Here is a 19,527-nt window from a genome sequence, read left to right as displayed (position 1 = left end):
AATCATAACCAGATGCTCCCGGAGAACATGGGCAGAGGGGCAGTTCTGACCTCTTCCCCAAGCTATCTACCGAATGGCTGAAAGCCCAGCGCTGGGTGGCAGCTGCCCGGGCTCATCAGCAAGATCACGGCTGCTGTGGCAGGTCTGTTTGTACTGAGTTGGTGGCCTTCTCCCCAAGTCTTCCTGCAAGTATCCCCAAGGGCAGGGCAGGAGCTTGGACTGGAAAGCCGCACACGCAGGCCAAGTGGAGGGGCCGATGGGTGGACAGGCAGGAAGTACCAAGTCTGGACTGACCTTGGAGAGGGATGTTAGATGGGGAGGTAGGAGGCCCAACAGATAGCAGAGAAAAATATCTGGGCTCCCCGGTCCAGCCCACTACCCCTAAGCTAGGACCTGACAGTTTTCCTCTTTAAGCTGCAGTGTAACAATCACACCAATAACAGGGCTGATCCCAGTACTGAGTAAACGCCATCCAGGTATCCCAAGCATCCGGGAGCAGGGGTATGGGTTCTATGTGAGATGATGGAGTAAGAGCAAAAGAGGCCAAGAGCCAGGAATCCCCAGAAGTGTCTCTCTGCCCTTCTGGTTGATGGGCATGATGTCACCTCTTAGTCCGTGCCAGGTGCCCGTGCAGCTGGTTGGTCACAAAGGCGCAGGACCACATAGATATCTGGGCACACAGCCTTTGGAACCTAAAGGAAGCCACAGCCTAACAGGCTTACATAGACGGCATGCCTGGAAACCCCTGGACATCCTTGACGCTGATTCTGCCTCTCAGTTCCCATCCCATCCTTGGCCTCCAGAACAGAGACTGATCTCCGTCACTCAGGGCTCTAAGGGCACAGTGTGGCAGCAGTGGCTCAGAGACAAAGCCACTTAGCGGGCACTAGACCTTCATCCCCATGCCAATCCAGCCCAGAAGATGGGCGCTACCTTTAGATCCATTTTATAAGTAGGGAAAACAAGGCTAACAACCCGCTTCTGGGTCACCCACTCACTCCGTAGCAGGACTGCAACTAGGGCCGGCTAGCTCCAGTCTGCTCAGGACCATGGAGCACAGTCAGTACCTTACCATGCAGTAAGGCCAAGCACAGTAGCACTCCCTTAAACTCAGCACTCAGGAGGCAGAGGCAAGCGGATCTCTGTGAGTTCAAGGCTAGCCTTGCCTACAGAGCGAGTTTTGGGTCATCCAGGATTATCTATAGCAGAGTGCAAAGATCATGCTCCCATTCCCTGACTGGGTACAGCCCTGCCTCAGTTGTGCTAGGGCTGAGGAAGAGTTGGGTTACATCACCTGGGGCCTGAGCCAACTCAAGCTGGCCCTTCTAGCCATCCTGCCACCATATTGCTCTGGCCACGGATGTCCTCCCTGGGTATTCGTTTCACCTTCCACCCCGTATGCCCTAGAGCCAGTTGCCCACACACTCTAGATAGAGCAAGCCACATAGAAGGCCCACGTGATCCATCCTCCTGCATCCCTGTCACCGTACCACCGCGGCTCATCCAAGCGCTCTTATGGCCAGGCTCCTGCTTTCTCTTTCTCTCATCCCTCCTGGCCCTCTAGGACCCAGCCCTGCCTTCAGTCCCCATAGATTCACAAAGTCTTCTCAGCCAAGATCACTCTGCTCCCAAATAACCCTTTCCCCCACAAGTTCTTACTCGTCCTGACAAGATGTCATTGCTTCCCAGAGTCTCCCTGACACTTTTTTCCCCTTCACCCAGATGCCAGGGACACCACCCAAGCAGGCCTCCTGGATCATCAAGCCCGTGGTCACCTCTGCGTCTAGAATTCTGGGTACTGCAAGGACCGGTGTTCCGGAGGCACCAGTGAGTAGAGGGGGTGGGAGGCTGGCAGGAGGCGGGAGAAACTCAGCACCAAGCCTCTAGGACGAGACCCTCCCTTGGGCACAGCCCTGCTGGAGACCCTCACTGTCCTATCACACTGAAGGACTGAAGGAACACAGGTTTGCCACCAGGCTGGAGGCCCAACCTTGGACCAGAATGCCAGAATTTACAGACTCTCCGGAAGCCTCCATCTCTGATAGGCAAGGTGAGCTGAGAGCAGGTCTACCGCTTGCTGGGTTGAATCTTCAGCAAACCATCTACACAAAGCAGCCAACAAAACCAACCTCGCAGGCAGCACAAGGGCATGGGGGGGGGGGGGTTGCGGGGCTCAGTTGGTAGAGTGCTCACAGGGCATGCCAGAAGCTCTGAGTTCAATTCTCCAGTGCTCTATACACATGACATCCCATTGCTCAGTGTTGTTGGGTGGAGGTCATCAGAAGACCAAGGTCATCCTCAAGTTACACGGTGAGTTCAAAACCAGCCTGGGCTATAAGACACTATGTCTCTAAGTCCTGTTCTTTGCTTCATACAAGGTCACACAAGGTTGTCCCTGACTTAGCAAATCCCATCCTCTGTGTATTATAGGCCCTCCTGCTGAGACCCCGCCCCTCGCCTTGGAGATTAAAATTGTGGACAAGAGAGAAGGACACCAGGTAGCAGGAGGGGTGGAGAGGGGTCAGGGATGGGGCTCTGCTTTCTGAAGGTACCCTGAAGGGTTCAGTCAGAAGCACCTGTGTCCTCACTGTTGAACAGGTTTGTTTAAACAGGGTCTCACGTAGTCCAGGCTGACCATGAACTTCAGATCCTTTTTCCCTCCAAGTGGCCTTGCTCTCAGTGTGGCCCACCATGCCCAGCTTTTTTCCACACACATTTATTAAGCAGCTTTCCACACAAGGCATGGGTGGGTGGGTATGGGGGTGTGGAGGAGTTCTCAGTGACGGGTGGGCATGATCCCGAGCCCAAACACTCTAGACTTCTTCCTATAGACACAGCACAGTGAATGGGGACAGTATAATTGCTGTCAGGCCCTCCTGGCAGGTAGATCTCTCTGAGGAGGGGAGACTGCAGCTGACAGGAAGCAGCAGCAATCCCAGAAGCCATTGTGAGGGATCTGAATTTTAATCACAGTATATTAGTTTATTGGGAGGCCCCTGGTGGGCAGGGAGGAAACTGGAAGCAGATTCAGGCTGGTTGGGTTGTAAGACACCTACCTATTCAGTCCTGACTCTAGAGATAGGCAAGCTTCGCTCAGAAAATTAGAAGCTGTGGGGATTCCTTGTGAGTTTCAAAATGGCCTCCCTTCTGGGTGTGTCCTAGATGCCGCTGGTTCCCCTGGGACCAGACCCTCAGTGACTATTTCCTGGGCCTGGACACCATCTTCCTCTCTGCTTGACTTCCGGCTGCTTCTGCACTCTCCTCAATAGACTCCTTGTTTGGGCCATCGATGCCTCCTGGTCCCGTTGTAAGAACGTGGGAACAAGGTTGTAGGGATGGAGGGACCTCTAGCCCTGACAGGGACACCATTGCCTCAGGGAGGGCTAGGCCTCCCCCACACACACACCTCCTTGTTGCTCTCACTGGCCTCAGGGGCTCTATCATACAGAGCCAGCAGCCAGTCTCCATGAAGGACCCCTCCCAGCCTTCCCCACTCCCACACACCCTCAGATGGCCTCTGCAAAACCTCACCACCAAATGCAGCCCAACCTGGGAATGAGTCAACAGCTGCCCTCACGGTTTTTTACAGCTTCCTAAGGGCTAACCTCAATCTCACTTGCCTCAGATGTTCCTCGTCTTCTAGAAGAATCTTTAAAAGCAGAGAAGGCCGAGTAGTCTGTTCTTGCAGAAGTGACACATGTCCCTGCCCCCTGACGTAGCCAATTCCTTTCCTCAACCCTCTGCACCGCCCAAACCCCTCATCAACCCAGCCATATCTGAGTTCAGGAAACTCATCAGGCTAAGGAAAAGAACTCAGGAATTAACTCACTCAGTCCCTTACTGGTTACAATTTTAAAATAAAGTATCAGTTGCCTGTACATGATTGAGAAGGAAAGAATATCTTAAGGGGGGAAAGTCTTTCATAATTCCACTTTCAAGAGCCAAAGGATGATTTTGTCAATAACCTCTTTTTATAAATCAAAAACCGAGCCCAGAGACAGCGAGTAACTTGCCCAAGGTCACACAGCAAGTGAGACAGGAGAACTAAAAGCCAAGTGCCCAGCTACCTTCTGCGGGGGCCTCTCTGAGCACTGTTGGCGCCACACTAGTCTCTAGACACGTGACTTCTCTGTCCTCTGCCCACCGCGGTCACCAGCATCCTCCTCCACCCGTGCATCTCATACCAACCCAGATTCATTTGGACTACATACCGTGACCATCAAAGTCAAGAACACAGTTAGGCTCGATGCTGACACAACAGCCCACAGCAGCGCCCCATGGACTATCCCTTCCCTGACCCCAAGTATGGGACACTCAATTCTCTTTTAAGGAGCTTGAGAAATTACCCTTATTCCCACCCCGCCCCCCCCCCCCGAGAAAGCCTGGGTGCAGAACCTAAACCATATATTTAAAATCGGCTTTTGGGGGGATAACATGAAGGATTCAAAGTAGATCTCTGAAAAGATCTCCAAGAGGAAGAGATGGCTTGAGAAACTGGTCTAGAGGAAAGAGTGTGCAGAACGGAAGCTCTTTGTCCGCTCTCACCCCCCCCCCCTTGCACCTTCCATGCACAGCCAGTACAACTGAGAGCGAGCAGAATCGAGCAGGAGGGAGACGGGGACCCTTGACCCTGGGAGGTCGGGGAGCAACACGCCGTTCTTTCCCGGGGTCCCTGCCTCTCCACCAGTACGCACTAAGTAGGGGAAGCAAGTTAGACGGCTACGCTGGTGCCAGGGTGTCTCCCATCCTCCGGCGGCTCCCACGCAGTCACAAGCCCAACTGGGACCCCACCTAGAGCAGCTGAGGGAGGCAGCAGGGAAGGGCACGGAAAAGAAAAGCAAACGCCTCTCTGGAATGATCGCGGGTCCCTGTGACTATTCTGGGGGGCCCCGGGCTGGGGTCCCTCCACGTCCTTCCGACAGCAGTAGGAGGTGCGCATCCTCTGTGCTCGCACAGGGAAAGCAGGGTCCCTGTCCCCTATTCCCCGGCGTCCTGCGGACAGCACCCGGGTCCCGCTGGCGGGTCTGCACCTGCCCTGGCCGCGCGTCCTACCTGCGGGTGTTGCGGGATTGAGCGCGCGCGCGGCCCCGCGGAGTAGCAGCAGCTGCAGCAACCAGAGCTGAGCCCGCATGGTGGGCGCGGACGAGCTCCGGGTCCGTGCGGCGGCGGCGGCGGCTGCAGAGGGAGCGGTCCCGGGCTGGGCGAGCGGGGAGCGCGAGCGGAGCGGGCGCGGCGAGCGAAGCACGGTGCTGCGGCCTTGGGGAGCGCGGGCGGGAGGACCCAGAGGGCGGGGCGCGACGCCGGGGTCCCCGCCTCCCGGAGCTCCGCGCCGCACCCCACAGGACCCGGGACCGCGCCGGGACAGCTCTGGCTACCGAGAGAACCCCGCCGCCCCAGAAACCTAAGGAAAAGGCCGACGGAGGTGAAGAACCCCAGAAAGTACCGCTACTTGGGCCACTGGCTCCCACCACCCATCCCCGGAGCAGGAGACTTTCTGAGCTGGTCCTTGCACTCCTGTGGCTTCCTGGTGGTCTACATGAGCGCACACACAGACACGCACCAGGAATCTCCCGCAGCCGAGCCCCCCACCCCCAGCTTCTGCCCCAAGAGCACGAATTGCATCTTCCCCACTTGACTGCTTCACACCCCATCTCCAGCACCGACTCTCCTCAGACACACACACACACACACACACACACACACACACACACGTCCAGCAGACAAGTAGGTGCTGGAGTCTGGCACATTCCCAGTCGGGAACAGCTCGGGTGCCCCCTCCCCAGGAAAGCCTGATCAATCCAAGCTCCACCCAGAGCCAGAAGTGGCGCCCATGCCCACCACTCTCTACCGGACTCTGAGAATAGGGCACTTTTTGTTCCCCTTCCAGGATGGAATAAAAATACCCGCAATTTAGGAGATTTAATAGACGGCATTGGAATCAGGTCAAGGCACGAAGGTGCCCGTGACCTACTTCAGAAGAAGAACTGGGGCCTAGAGAGTGGAGCGGGCTGAGGGGCCCCTGGCTTCCTCCGCGCTGGGGACCTGAAGAGTGCGGATCCCGGGAAGAGGGGTGCAGCTGGGGACAAAAGTAGGGTGTGGTCTGAGTAGGTGGGCGGCCTGGCTCTGAGGTCAGAAGAGGATGGAGGAAGGAAATGAAGACTAAATTCCGGTAGCCTCCCCAAGACCTCAGTGGAATATTATGTAATACTAGGAGCCAAGGCAAGCCCCGCAACTGGAGGGGTTTTTGTTATTTTTTTCCAGACAAGAGCTAACGATGTCGACCAGGTTGGCCTCGAACTCGCGATCACTCTTTCTGTTCCAGCCTACTGAAGGGGCGACAGGCGTGAGCCCACCAAACACAGCCTGCCCGTGAATTTCTAATGCCTAGCCCGAATTCTCCCAGGACGGTCCCTGGGGGAGCGAGGAAACCGTCCCTTCGGGCTGCGGCCTCCTACCGCCACCCAGTGGACCGTGATGAGCCACGGGGCTGCGGCTCAGCTCCTCTCTGAGTTAGGACACTGCCCACGCAGGCGCCCCAAGATGGACCTCCAGCCTCAGTGCTGGTGCCGTCGTGCGAGGTCAGTCTCGGTGCCCGTGCTCCATTTTAGGAAGTCTTGTGTTAAGGTTCAGACAAAAGCAGCAACTTGGAAATGTTAGAAGCAAACAGCGTGGACAAGTGGAACTTGAGCACGCCCGGGAAGCACTTCTCAGAACGCGCATTTCCAGCCCCACCCTGGGATAGGTCACTGGGTTAGAGATGAGGCCAGGATTGGGGCTAGTCACATTCGGAGAGCCATTGCCCTAGAAAAAGTTCCTGACCAGCGTCCCCGCTCCCCGACTGTTTCGGAGCTGGTGAAGGAAATATTACCATAAAAATAAACGGGAGATAAGAAAGTCAAAGGAAAAAAGTGGAGATTAAAAGCTAGCCAGGGGGCACCCGGATTTGAACCGGGGACCTCTTGATCTGCAGTCAAATGCTCTACCACTGAGCTATACCCCCTCTGCCGGCAGCTTTGCGTCAGTTACTACTTAGTGCTATTCTAGCGCAGGCGCACTGAAGCGTCTCTGAAAGTGAGGGGAGAATCTAGTACGAAGTTATCGAGCAACACAAGGATCTGACTGGCTTCAGAACAAAAGCCGTTTCCTGATAATCTGAGCTTGCTTCTGAAGGCACAAGAATACGTCCACCAGAAGATAGAGGCGACGCCTCGCTGTCCAGCGCTCCTGAGCGGGGTCCCACTCTGCAGCTCCGCCGCGGCGTCTCCACGTTCTCCCTCCCTCCTTCCTACACGCCCACGCGACTTCTCCCGACCTTCTGCCTCCAACCCGACCCCAACCCTAGACACTCGGCTCTCCCTAAGGGACAGGCGTGGAAATCGCCCGCACCTGAATGCGCCAACGGGCACAGCGCGCCCTGCAGGTCACGAGCCGCTGCCTAGGGGAATCATACTGTGGGCTTGGACTCTAGGCTCGCGTCACATTTCGGCCAGGGACATAGAAGTAACAACCGCAGCCACAGTCGGACAGCGAGCGCCAGCAAAATAGAGTGGACTGGTATGGTATCCCTGTCTAAGGTCTCGACAAGCAAGGTGTGCAGATAACAAAAACGCACACGGCAGGTAGCCGTGAGGGGGCACCCGGATTTGAACCGGGGACCTCTTGATCTGCAGTCAAATGCTCTACCACTGAGCTATACCCCCGATGCGGTAGAAGGCCTTCACCAGAATGTATTTCTTTGTAATAGATTTCTGTGACTGTGGCTGCATGATAGTATTTCTTGTACTTCAAATTTTTTATTGTATCAAGGAAAACCTAATGAAAACCCAAAGTATGACTAAAATATCTAGCGTTCACAAGGTCTCCCTTTATAACCACATCTAAGAAAAACACAAAATTAAAGGTCTGGGTCCTTGTATCTCTGTCCAGGACCCCCCCAGAGGTCCCCTGCCTGCTTGAAAAGGAGAAAGACTATATGTCCCGATTCCTGAATACAGAAGGTCATCATGGGTCTCCAATCCACCTTTAGCACCGCCTTTAAGGGACTCAGGGGCTTTTCCATCTCCCTGGGGTCCCCTTCTCAGGCCACTTATCCTGGTTAGCTGGTGGCATTGCCCTTCACCTTGGCCAAGTTCCCTAGCCAAATGGATCGTTGCGGAAGTCCCCGCTCCCTCACCCCATTTCCAAGGTGTATTACCCCCCAGAACCTTTCCGCGAAGAACAAAAGCCAGTCTGAGGAACAGACGGAAATAAGAGGCGAGGCGTTTTTCAGAAGCACTTATTAGATACCTTTACTTTTTAAATCTTAATGCGATGTTTAAAACAAATCATAGAAATCTTTGACATTTCAGAGGCGTAGGACTCACACCTGAAGGATGCTGAGAGGGAGGGAGATTCCACGTGGTGACTTAGGCCCCAAAAGCTGTGGTCCTGGAGTCAGCATCTAAGAGGGAGCAGGAAAGCGAGAGCGGGTGGGGGTGGAGAGACTCGGAACCCTGCAGTGTGAACGACTGCGTCAGTCTGGAAGGTTCTATCCTCCCAGTCATCAACTCCACCCCTCCCCCATCCTCCCAGCTTTTGGCCAGGTCCTATTGCCTCCTTTATCGGAATCTCCTTCGTCCAGGGGATATGACACAATGTCAAAGATCTCTTGCCGGGCAGACAGAAGGTGAGGGCTGGGAGAGACCTGATGCTCCCTGCCCCCAACATCCCCAGCAAGTTCCTGGCGTCTCTTCACACCGGCAGCGATGGAGTGGGCGGACAGTTTCATCTGTAGTCCTTTCTGCACCAACTTGAAGTCTTTGATCCAGCTCTACTTGACAGTTGAAAGGACTGTAGGAATCTCTCTGTCCGTAGCCACCCTCTTTCCACCAACAAATGACTGGTGTTTCTCACTGGCGTAAACCATTCGGTGTCTGGTTGGCCTCAGGCTGGGACCTCAGTTGGTGGTGGCCTGAGATTGCATCCACTGGAGCCCAGCCGGCAGCCTGCAGGGAGGTAGACGTGGGACAAAGGACCATCAGCATTTCCTATAAGATGATGGCTGGAATGGCCCAAGCCTCCTCCTGAGACAGACGGAGAGAGGAGCCAAGGTTACATTCAATCACTTAACGGTAGGGAGGAACTGAGCTGAGTCCCAGAACACATCGGCACCCACTGTGCTGAAGGCCGAGGTTCCTATGGGGAAGCAGTCAGCAAACGAGGCTCACTGATTAGCAGAAAGGCCTGGTGAATAACCCAACAAATGGGGAGTCGGGGAGGCCTCCTCGAGCCCTGGAGGCTCCTCTGGAAGGCGCTGTTGAGACGCTCCTTCCTGGACCACTGGACCACTGAGCGGTGTACCATTGAGCACTGTCTCTAGACAAGCCTTTTGTTGTCAGGCTTTGTCACTGGAGGGCAGTGCAGGGTGACCTCAAAGGCTTGGGAAGAGGCTCCTCACGTGAGAAACACACCTCCAGAACAAAGATGGAGATGTGGCCTGGTCTGTCATCACCCAGCCTCTCCTGGCCCAGGGTACAGCACAGGGGACCCAAGGAGCACTGTGAACTAAACTGTAGATTGGAACATGAGAGTCCCAAATGGTTTCAGGTGACAAATATGTGGCCAGAAACCCGTGGTCCCCTGGATATCATTATTTAAAGTTTCTTCTCATCAAAGTATCCAGACAGGGGAGATGAAAGGAATTCTCCAGGCTTTTTGCAAGGCCATTTTGGAGAAGTCTAGCCCTTCACTCCCTGAAGCTGTGGATGCAAGCACTAGGATCCCTTATCCTCAGCACACACACACACACACACACACACACAGAGAGAGAGAGAGAGAGAGAGAGAGAGAGAGAGAGAGAGATGCAAAGCTGTGTGTTTCCCAATCTATTCCTAATCTTTTCCTTTCTCCATCTTCCCACTTATCACTTTGTTTCTTTGTTTTGGTTTTAGTTTTAGCGGCAGGGGCCTTCATATGTAGCCCAGTCTAGCCTGAACTCACCATATAGTGGAGGATAACCTTGAACTAATAATCCTCTTGCCCCTGCCTCCCAAGTGCCAGGATTACAGGTATGCGAACATTCAGGGCTTCATACGAGGCCACACCTCCAGCTCCAAGGCGCATTTTCTGCTGAATTTACCTGCCACCATTTGCCCAGTGTCCAGAATGGTACCTGGCACCAAGTAGGTATTCAAAAAGTCGAGTGAAGAAGGCTTGTTGGTCACTCTCTGCAGAAGCAGGGGAGAGGGAAATACAACCTCCTCCCCTTGCAAGTAAGAAAGTCAGCGTCAGGAATGTTTGCCCTGTCCCTGTGAGGTCTTTCTGCAGCAGCTGCTGCTGCTGCTCCTCTTTTTCCTTTCCTTCCTCCTCTTCCTCCTCTTCCTCCTTTGGGTCCTAGCTATCCCCTGCCCTGGAGACAAAATCAGACTAACCCTTGACTCTCTTCCACGTTATCCTTTTCACTTTCTCCAAAGAGTTTCTCAGTCCCTAAAATCACTGTTGTTTCTGGGGAGTCTGACCCTTTTACCCTTATTAGAGCAAGCCCTCGGAGCACAGGCGGTCTGCAGGCTCACAGCACCTTAGCTGTGGGCCTGTGTCCATCCTACTGGGCCTGGAGCCAACTGTGGGCCAGATTCTGACTGGAAAGAGACCAGAGATGGGTTCCTGTAACCTTCCGCCCACTGGGTGGGCCAGGGCAGGTGGGGTGGGGGACTGACCCTTCTCCCGTGAGAGCACAGCAGCCCTGGATATGCCACGGGTGGTCCTTGATGGCACTGAGCGTGAGAAATTGGGAGATCTCTGATGTGGTCATGGAGTCTTTCACATCCTGCTTGTTGGCAAAGATCAGTATTGAAGCGTCTTGCAGTGCCTGTGGGCAGAAGAGCCGCCCAGGTCAGCGGGAGGGACAGCCGGCCCAGCATCCCTCCCACACACACTCCCCGCCCCACTGTCCTAGCAAGAAAGGCCCATGGGTGGGTGGAACAGAGGTGGGCCCACCCTGACATTAGCGGGCCCCATCTAATGCCACAGCTCATGGAGCGCATTCCTCAAGGGATGGTGACAAGAACCTCAGACAGACATTGGTGGGTTTTGTTTGGGGGTTTGTTTGTTATTTTTCCCCTTGAAACAGGGTTTCTCTGTGTAACTGTCCTGGAACTTGCTCTGTAGACCAGGCTGGCCTCGAACTCAGAAATCCGCCTGCCTCAGAAATCCACCTGCCTCAGCCTCCGAGAGCTGGAACTACAGGCGTGCGCCACCAAGGCCAGGCGGCCTCAGATCTTCTTTTGCTATTGTCATTGCTCATTTGTTTTTTTCCACAACAAAAATCTTACTCCGTAGCCCAGGCTAGCCTGGAACTCAATATGGAGCCCAGGCTGGCCTCAACCTCATGACAATCTGCTTCGGTTACCCAGTTTGTAGGCAAGAGCCACCATTCCCGTCGTGAGGTAGGATCTAACAATCCTCCTTATTAGAAGTGGAGCAACTTATTAGAAATGAAACAACTTTCCCAGAGGCTCACAATGGGTGAGAGGGAAGATTAGCCCTTGAACCTGAAACTCTGTGAGCAGTGTTTCTGAGGGCGCTGACAGAACCCTTTTATCTGTAGTAAACTGGCTCTCCCCATGTCACAAGGATAGAGCTCTCAAATTAGCACCTCAGAAATGAACCTCAGAGAGGGTGTGTGACCAGTCTGAGAGTGCACAGCTGGTCTCACCGGATGGCGTCCCGAGTTCGGTGGGGGGAGGGGCTTACCTCGTGGGCCAGCATCTTATACAGCTCCTCCCGAGTGGTCGACAGCCGCTTCCGGTCTGTGCTGTCTATCACAAGGATGACAAACTGTCCAGCAGGATTGAGACATGAGCCGCAAGCTTTCTTTTTGGTGAACATGCTCCCCACGATGGTTCTGATTCCTGGCCTCTGCCCTGCCCCAGTGCCAGCCCCACGGGAAAGGACCTGTGCCACCTGCCAGCCTCACAGGCTGGGCCCATTTTTATCTTATTCTTTGGAGACAAAAAATCCTAGTATGTAACCCAGGCTGGCCTGGAGTTTATGAGCCTCCTGTCTCAGTCCCTCAAGTGTTGGGATTATAGGCATGAAACACCACACACATCTTAGGATTTGGAAACCTCCTTTCTTTTTTTCATATTTATATATTTAAATTTTTATTTCTCTTATCTTTTGTCTTTAGGATTCAAAAGTCTTAGGTTGGAGAGATGGCTCAGTGGTTAAGAGCAATAGCTACTCTTCCAGAGGTCCTGAGTTCAATTCCCAGCAACCACATGGTGGCTCATAACCATCTGAAATGGGATCTGATGCCCTCTTCTGTTGTGTCTGAAGACTCACATACATTACATAATAAATAAAATCTTTTTTGAAAAGTCTTTCCAGATGTTACACTGTGTTGACACAGCATTTATTGAAGATACCTACAGTGTACTCACATACATTAGATAATAAATAAATAAAATCTTTTTTGAAAAGTCTTTCCAGATGTTACACTGTGTTGACACAGCATTTATCATAATTTCCCCTCAGTATTTATTGAAGACACCTACAGTGTACTCACATACATTAGATAATACATAAATAAATAAATCTTTTTTGAAAAGTCTTCCCAGATGTTACACTGTGTTGACACAGCAGTTATTATAATTTCCCTTCAGATTTATTGACGACACCTACAGTGTACTCACATACATTAGATAATAAATAAATAAATCTTTTTTGAAAAGTCTTCCCAGATGTTACACTGTGTTGACACAGCATTCATTATAATTTCTCTTCAGCTGAAATGGCCCCCAATCAGTCATGTCCCCCGTGGCAGAAGGCTCAGAGGCTACGGTGGGTGACTAACAGGCTAATGCTCAACCACCTCTTTGAGCTCCCAGACCTGGTTCCCTTCTTACCTCAGTGTTAGTGTAGTAAGTGTCCCAGGTGGCACGCAGTGCTTCCTGACCTCCGAGGTCCCACATGAGGAAGTGGGTCTTCTGAAGAACAATTTCTTCCACATTGCTCCCAATGGTGGAGCAGGTGTGAACGACCTCATTGGTCAGGCTAGGGAGGCAGGAGAAGGTCCTAAGGGCCGTGCCTAGCTCGCTCCCAGCTCAGACCCTCTGTTCCAGAACAACTCAGCTCTGGGTGACCAAGCACTGGCCAAGTCCCATGTCCCGTGGTTGATATGAGGAAAGAAAGGTGTGATAACATTGGGAGCGGTGAAGAAACAGACAGACCCCAGTGAGGCCATCAGACACATGTGTGTTTGGTGTGTGTGTGTGTGTGTGTGTGTGTGTGAGAGAGAGAGAGAGAGAGAGAGAGAGAGAGAGGATATGACCTCAATGACCTCAGATATGAGAGCCTCCTGTATTAACCTTTGGAGTGTTGTGATTATAGGCAAGGACCTTTTTTTTTTTTTTTTTTTTTTTTTGTCTTTTTGTTTTGTTTTTTCAAGACAGGGTTTCTCTGTGTAGCCCTGGCTGACCTGGAACTCACTCTGTAGACCAGGCTGGCCTCAAACTCAGACATCTGCCTGCCTCTGCCTCCCAAGTGCTGGGATTAAAGGCGTGCGCCTCCAATGCCCAGCTCAACCACAATGTTTGAACATGTTTTATGAATGCTTACCAAGAAGTTATAAGGACAGAAGATTGAAAGCGAAATCTTTGTACTGTTTTAAATTTTTTCCCTAATGTAACAATGTCAGGAATCTAGAGTCTCAAGAATTCTCAGCAAGCACTCTCCCACTGACCAACACCTCCAGATCTTTCTTTTCTAATAGAATTTAATTAATTAATTAATTTTACATATACTCCTTTCTCGGGGAGCACAGGCTCTCAATAGACTCTCCACATCCCAGCAAACGGCTGGGAAAGCGAGGGTGGCTGTTGGCACAGCTTGTAGGATAGGATAGTGCAGCCGAGCTGCGGGTCCGCCCTGGCTGGGGTTTGAAGAAGGAGACAGACGTGTAAGGGGCAAGGGTGAGGAGAAAGCATCCTGCCGCCAGGGGGCGCCGAGAGCAGCGAGGCGAGACGCCGCCTGGCACTCCACACCTGCGGGCACTGAAACGGGTTTGGCAGCGTAGATGGCGGGAGGCCCTGGGACCTGAGGTCGCCCATAGCTGGCAGGATTCAAATCCAGGCCGGCAGCCACTAAATCAGGAAGGTCACATCAGCGTCCTCCCATCGGTCTTCTTGCCTACAGCTACCCACTAACCAGGGAAGGGCTCCGGTGATTGGTGCAAATGACTATCAGTCTGGTGTGAAGTCCAGCCCTCCCCATCCACCCAGTGGTTACTTACAACTGGTAGAGAATGGTGGTCTTTCCTGCATTGTCCAGCCCCACGATGATGACTTTGTGCTCTGGAGGCATCCAGGGAAAGGGGAAGGTCAGAGCCAACCCGGACGACCACGGGCTTGGTGTCCCTAGTAGGCATCTCGTCCTGGCCCATTCCTCACCCTCCGCTCCTGCCTTGATGGATGCCTTCTCTCCCGGTTCTCGTCGATCCCCGAACCCAACCACCAGGAGCTAAAGCTCGGTGTCTCAGCTTTCTGTGTGCTTCCACGACCCCCCTTTCCCAGGATGCTCAGGGAAACGCGTTCCCGATGGCCTGGGGACCTCTACCGGGGACTGTACCGTTTCACTTGCCATCGGACCGGACCCCTGCACTCCTCCTGACCCCTCCCCCACCTCCGTCCGCATTTCTAGACAGCGATTTTCTGAGGGATCCGATGCACGCTGGGCTCTAGATCACAATCTCAGGAAACTGACTTTGGGGCCTCTGCGGGTTGCACACAGTTCAGCTGGGAGGTGGGGTCGGGGGCAGAAGGCTCTCCCACCCCTGTGCACTGAGAACACAGAAGCGCAGGGTCGCGGGGCTGGGGGGAGAGCAGACAGGAGGCGGGGGAGCCTATGGGAGTGCCCAAAACGAACTCTAGCAGCGCAAGGTTCCCAGTCAGTCTTCCCCGACGACTCCAGAATCCCAAGAGCCCCACCAGACAGCGGAATCAAGGTCGGCCCGGTGCTGCTCTTACCCTGGCTCCCAAAGATTCGCATCAGTTTGGCTATCAGCTGCCCCATGGCACTCGGGAGCTAAGGGTTTGCGGGGCTCAGCAGCCTCCGTCTGGCCCCAAATTTTCAAAGCCCCGCCTGGAGGAGGGCCGGACCCGCTGCACCTATCAGATGTGGGGAACCCCAAGCGTCACCCTCGGAGATCTGGGAATCCCACCGGACGCTGGCCCCTCGCTTGTACAGAGTGATTAAGTGACATCACCAGGTATTTGACCAGGGCCCTGAAAGTGCAAGGAAAATCCCAGAGTCCTCTTTACCCTGAGAAAAACTGAAGTTGGGACTAGCTGCTTTAGTGCTGCGAATAGAGTCAGCAAAGCGCAAAGGGAATGTCTGCTCTTCCTCCTCAAAGCCACCGCTGAGGCAAAACCCTTCAAGGGCCATCTAACTTTCTCACATTGCGACACAGCGTTCTCGTCTACAAAGTTCAGACTGAAGAACCCTGCAACTCAGTTACAAAACAACAAAACAACCTCAAAATGTTTTGACAATCCAATCTCCTGATTTTTTAAACAAATTTTTTTAATTATTATTTTTGTTTGTTTTTCGAGACAGGGTTTCTATGTGTAGCCCTGAGAGTCCTAGAATTCTCTGTAGACCAGACTGGACTCCAACATCAAAGATCCACTTGCCTCTGCCTCCTGAATGCTGGGATTAAAGGCATAGGCCACCAAGCCCGGCATTTTAAGATTTAGTGTGTGTGTGTGCCACATATTTAGGTACATATGTACCGTTGATGAGGTCCTCACATCCCAGCTTGAATACTGGAAACCCGACTCAGGTCCTCTTAAAGACTAGCAAGTGCATTTAACTGTTGAGCCCTCTCTCTAGTTGCTAATTACATAATATTGTAATTTTTCCCATTTTGTGTTAGATGGCATTTATAGCTATCCTTAGCTGCATGCAGTTGCGTGCAGCCTGCAGGCCACAGACTAGACTTGCCTAATACCATAAAGATGGCTGAAGACAAGGCTCGGCAGTTAGTTAAGAGCACTGGCCACTCTTCCCAGGACCCAGCTCTGCTCCCAGCATCCACATCGGACAGATAACGACTCTGTTAACTCCGTGTCCTGGGAAGTTGTTGCTTCTGCACTCTTGTGCACATACCCACATGCAAATACACTCACCTATATATAATTAAAAATAATAAAAATAAAATTTTAAAATCACTATGATCGCCGGGAGTGGGGGCACACGCCTTTAATCCCAGCACTTGGGAGGCAGAGGCAAGTGGATCTCTGAGATTGAGGCCAGCCTGATCTACAGATCAAGTTCCAGGACAGGCAGGGCTACACAAAAAAACCAAAAATAAAATAAACTTACAACCTCAGGCAGACTTGTAGGTCACATTCCTGCCTCTAGCAGGTCTCCAGTGGTTTCATTAGTAGGGAGTTTTCTGGGTCCACTCAAAGTGGGCTCCCCTGGGAAAGAGTGTGGGTCTCTGATCTTCTTGTGGACACACCCCTAGTCATTTTCTGGAAGATCAAGGTTGCTTCTGCAGTTCACTGACAGTCCAAGAACCCTGGCGGATGGAAGCCTGAGGCCCCTCCAGCAGTGACTCTGCAGAGGCTCCCAGGCAGGAAGGCCAAATAGAGCGGCCAGGGCTCACGGCCCATATCTGTAATTCCAGTCCTGGGGAGGTTGGAGTGGGACCATACTGAACTAAAAACCAGCCTGGGAAACTGCGTGGTGGTGGTGGTGGTGGTGGTGGTAGTGGTGGTGATGGTCAACGTTTTTAATTCCAGTACTTGGGAGACAGAAGCAGGTAGATCTCTGAGTTCAAGGCAAACCTGGTCGACAATGTGACTTCCAGGCCCCTTCCCCCTCCCAAAGGAAATAAAACAATAAACACCCAGCCTGGGCTACATAGTGAGATTGTCTCTTACAGTATAAGCCAATCAGTCTCTCTAAGCAGAGGAGAAGCAGTCTTTGTTTGCTTGTTTGTTTGTTTGGTTTTTTCAAGACAGGGTTTCTCTGTGTAGCTCTGGCCATCCTGGAACGCACTCTGTAGACCAGGCTGGCCTTGAACTCAGAAATTCACCTGCCTCTGCCTCCCAAGTGCTGGGATTAAAGGCATGTACCACCACTGCCCGGTCGAGAAGTCTTTTAATTTGTCGATTTGTTTGTTTTTTTCAGAGGATCTGGATATGTGATCTGTCACCCTAGCTGGCTTTAAACTCCTGAACACCAGCAATTCTCCTGCCTCAACCCTCTGAGCGGCTGGCCTCACAGGCTCCAGCAGCAGCAGGCAGACCCAACAGTGGGTTTCGTGGGAAAACAGCAGCTCCAGCAAGAAGAGGGAGAAAACAAAACGTGTTGTTTGTGGATTTCACAACCTAGGGGAAACCCAGAAAAAAATCAAAAGAGAAGTGGAGAAAGGCACGTCGACCTTTCGCTGAGAACCTCAGAGTACCAGACTCCACATCTTCTCCTTGGCCCCGAGACAACTAGAGATCTTTGGTACACTTTTCCTGTACTACAAATCAAGGCAGACTCCTTGAAGAAAGGGGCTGTAGCCATTATATCCCCACACTGGAGCATCCTCCGAAGGCCTTCTATGGCTGTCTGCCCTCTACTAAGGCAGCAACCCCTTAGCAGGGGACTTTACCTCTCTACCTCTACCGCTCTCAGAGTCTCCCTCCTCCTAAGGTCCTAACCTTTCCTAAAGACAGTTCAGGGTCGGTAACTCCCCAGTCCATAAGTTTTGGATGGCTCTCTGTTGCCCACTGAGTTCAAAGCAGCTTCCTCATGTGGCCTTCAAGAGTCTCCATAAACAGCCCCTGCCTGCCCGCCCACCCGTTTGCGTGCACCGCGCGCGTGTACACACACACACACACTTCTCTGAGAAGATTTGATTTAGAAGGCAGCCTAGACACCACTATGGAAGCTAAAACAAGATTTACGATATTGGACTGGAACCACGAGCCCATCCTGGGCCAAAGTGGCCTCAGTTTAACCCAGTCTGTTACAGGATAGTGGACCTTAGGGCAGGCCTGGCATCTGTAGCCTGTCCCACTTCTGTCACAGAGGCAGCATCCACCAGAGATGGAAGCAGCTAGTCAGAGAAGCAGTGAGGGAAAGGTAACCCGTTCAGAGGGATCCTCCTGCCTCAGCCTCTTTGTCCTGGCAGTGGTGGCGGTAACCAAGCAGGCTAATGTCATGGCTGTAAAAATCCTCGTGTGTTCACACCCACGAGCTTGCTGACCCAGCAGCCTGAGTGGGTAGAGGGTGTGGTTCCTTAAAACCAAGACTTTCTCCCCATCTCTATCTGTGCCAGCTAGACATGCCTACCTATAGGTTCTGAGCAAATGCAGTCGTAGGCAGAAGGTGCCCAGAAAGAGACAACATGACTCGGGCACCTGCTTCCTTCTCCTCCCCCTCCTGACCCCTTTCCAAAGTCAGTGTTCCCTGGAGCAGAAGAATTAGTTGACCTTGGGGATCCTAGACAGCACATAATGATGTTTGTGGGGACTGGTGAGGTTGCCCCAGGTGACTCCCAATTTTCTTTTTCTTTCTTTTTCTTTTTTTTTTTTTTTTTTTGGTTTTTTGGATTTGGTTTTTTTCAAGACAGGGTTTCTCTGTGTAGCCCTGGCTGTCCTGGAACTCACTCTGTAGACCAGGCTGGCCTCGAACTCAGAAATCCACCTGCCTCTGCCTCCCAGAGTGCTGGGATTCCAGGCGTGCGCCACCACCGCCCGGCCCCAATTTTCTTACTGGCCACCTCCAACTACCTCCCCTCTGAGAGCTTCAAATGCCGCCAGCTCCTCTAGGCATCAGTAGCTGCCTGCCGTCCACTATGGCCTGAGCTAAGTTTCCCTCCCAGGAGTATCGGCTCAGCACCAGCAGCGGGGAAGGCTGTATTTTGCCACTACCATTTACAGTCTTTCCATTTCTGAATATCAGTTCCAGAACAAAACTCAGACTCCTTAATGTAACAGAAGGCCTGCTATGACCTGCTCCTGCCAGGTCCCCTCTGGCCACCAGCTGTCACCATGCTTTGTTAGTCAGGCGTGCCATGCATGTCCCCCCTCTCCTCTGCACTAGGAACTTCCTCCCATGTCTCTGCCTAGGTTGACTGAACCATGTTCCCAGGTTTCAAGTGAGCCTCACCTCCCTCTCTGAGCTCCCTGGTGAAGAGACTGGTGCTCCCAGTACCAAACGCTCTCTTCACAGCAAGAAACTCGGAGCGCTCTCTGTGGTTTCCAGTTTGCCTTGTGCCTATCACACAGGAATCTTTAACAAATGCTGGCTCAATGGCCTAACATAGAAGTGAACGACTGGTGGCGCACACCTGTAATCCCAGCACTCTGGGAGGCAGAGGCAGGTGGATTTCTGAGTTCGAGGCCAGCCTGGTCTACAGAGTGAGTTCCAGGACAGCCAGGGCTACACAGAGAAACCCTGTCTCGAAAAAACCAAATCCAAAAAACCAAAAAAAAAAAAAAAAAAAAAGAACAAACAACTGATTCCCACGCAAAGGTAGTGGGGAGGCTG

The 19,527-nt window shown here is 52.7% G+C and overlaps 2 protein-coding genes and 2 non-coding genes across 5 annotated transcripts in view; all 4 read right to left on the bottom strand.

The window, feature by feature from the left end:
• Positions 1-5,255, bottom strand: part of Plxdc1 (plexin domain containing 1) — a 67,901-nt gene extending 62,646 nt beyond the window's left edge. The window contains exon 1 of the mRNA XM_052197072.1: positions 5,053-5,255. Within this exon, the coding sequence (XP_052053032.1) occupies positions 5,053-5,131 (79 nt within the window). The 5' untranslated portion in view covers positions 5,132-5,255. The remainder of the gene's footprint in view (positions 1-5,052) is intronic.
• Positions 5,256-6,928: 1,673 nt separating this feature from the next.
• Positions 6,929-7,000, bottom strand: Trnac-gca (transfer RNA cysteine (anticodon GCA)). Its single transcript has one exon. It is a non-coding gene; the product is annotated as a tRNA-Cys (tRNA).
• Positions 7,001-7,628: 628 nt separating this feature from the next.
• Positions 7,629-7,700, bottom strand: Trnac-gca (transfer RNA cysteine (anticodon GCA)). The gene has a single exon. It is a non-coding gene; the product is annotated as a tRNA-Cys (tRNA).
• Positions 7,701-8,261: 561 nt separating this feature from the next.
• On the bottom strand, positions 8,262-15,190 carry Arl5c (ADP ribosylation factor like GTPase 5C). Of its 2 annotated transcripts, none has more exons than XM_052196415.1 (6): positions 15,003-15,176; positions 14,270-14,330; positions 12,885-13,032; positions 11,731-11,814; positions 10,695-10,846; positions 8,262-8,984 (listed from the first exon to the last, which is right to left on the bottom strand). In XM_052196415.1, exons 1-6 carry the CDS (start codon positions 15,046-15,048, stop codon positions 8,936-8,938), a joined length of 540 nt encoding a protein of 179 aa, XP_052052375.1. In that variant the 5' UTR covers positions 15,049-15,176; the 3' UTR covers positions 8,262-8,935. The 2 variants fall into 2 exon arrangements, with proteins under 2 accessions (XP_052052375.1, XP_052052376.1); XM_052196416.1 differs by having other exon boundaries at positions 8,973-9,062; positions 15,003-15,190.
• Between the last annotated feature and the right edge of the window lie 4,337 nt (positions 15,191-19,527).

Source organism: Apodemus sylvaticus, chromosome 10 (assembly GCF_947179515.1).
Source record: "Apodemus sylvaticus chromosome 10, mApoSyl1.1, whole genome shotgun sequence".
Taxonomy (NCBI): domain Eukaryota; kingdom Metazoa; phylum Chordata; class Mammalia; order Rodentia; family Muridae; genus Apodemus; species Apodemus sylvaticus.
The sequence above is the reverse complement of the archived record's forward strand: the minus strand, read 5'-3'. Positions and strand labels throughout refer to the sequence as shown.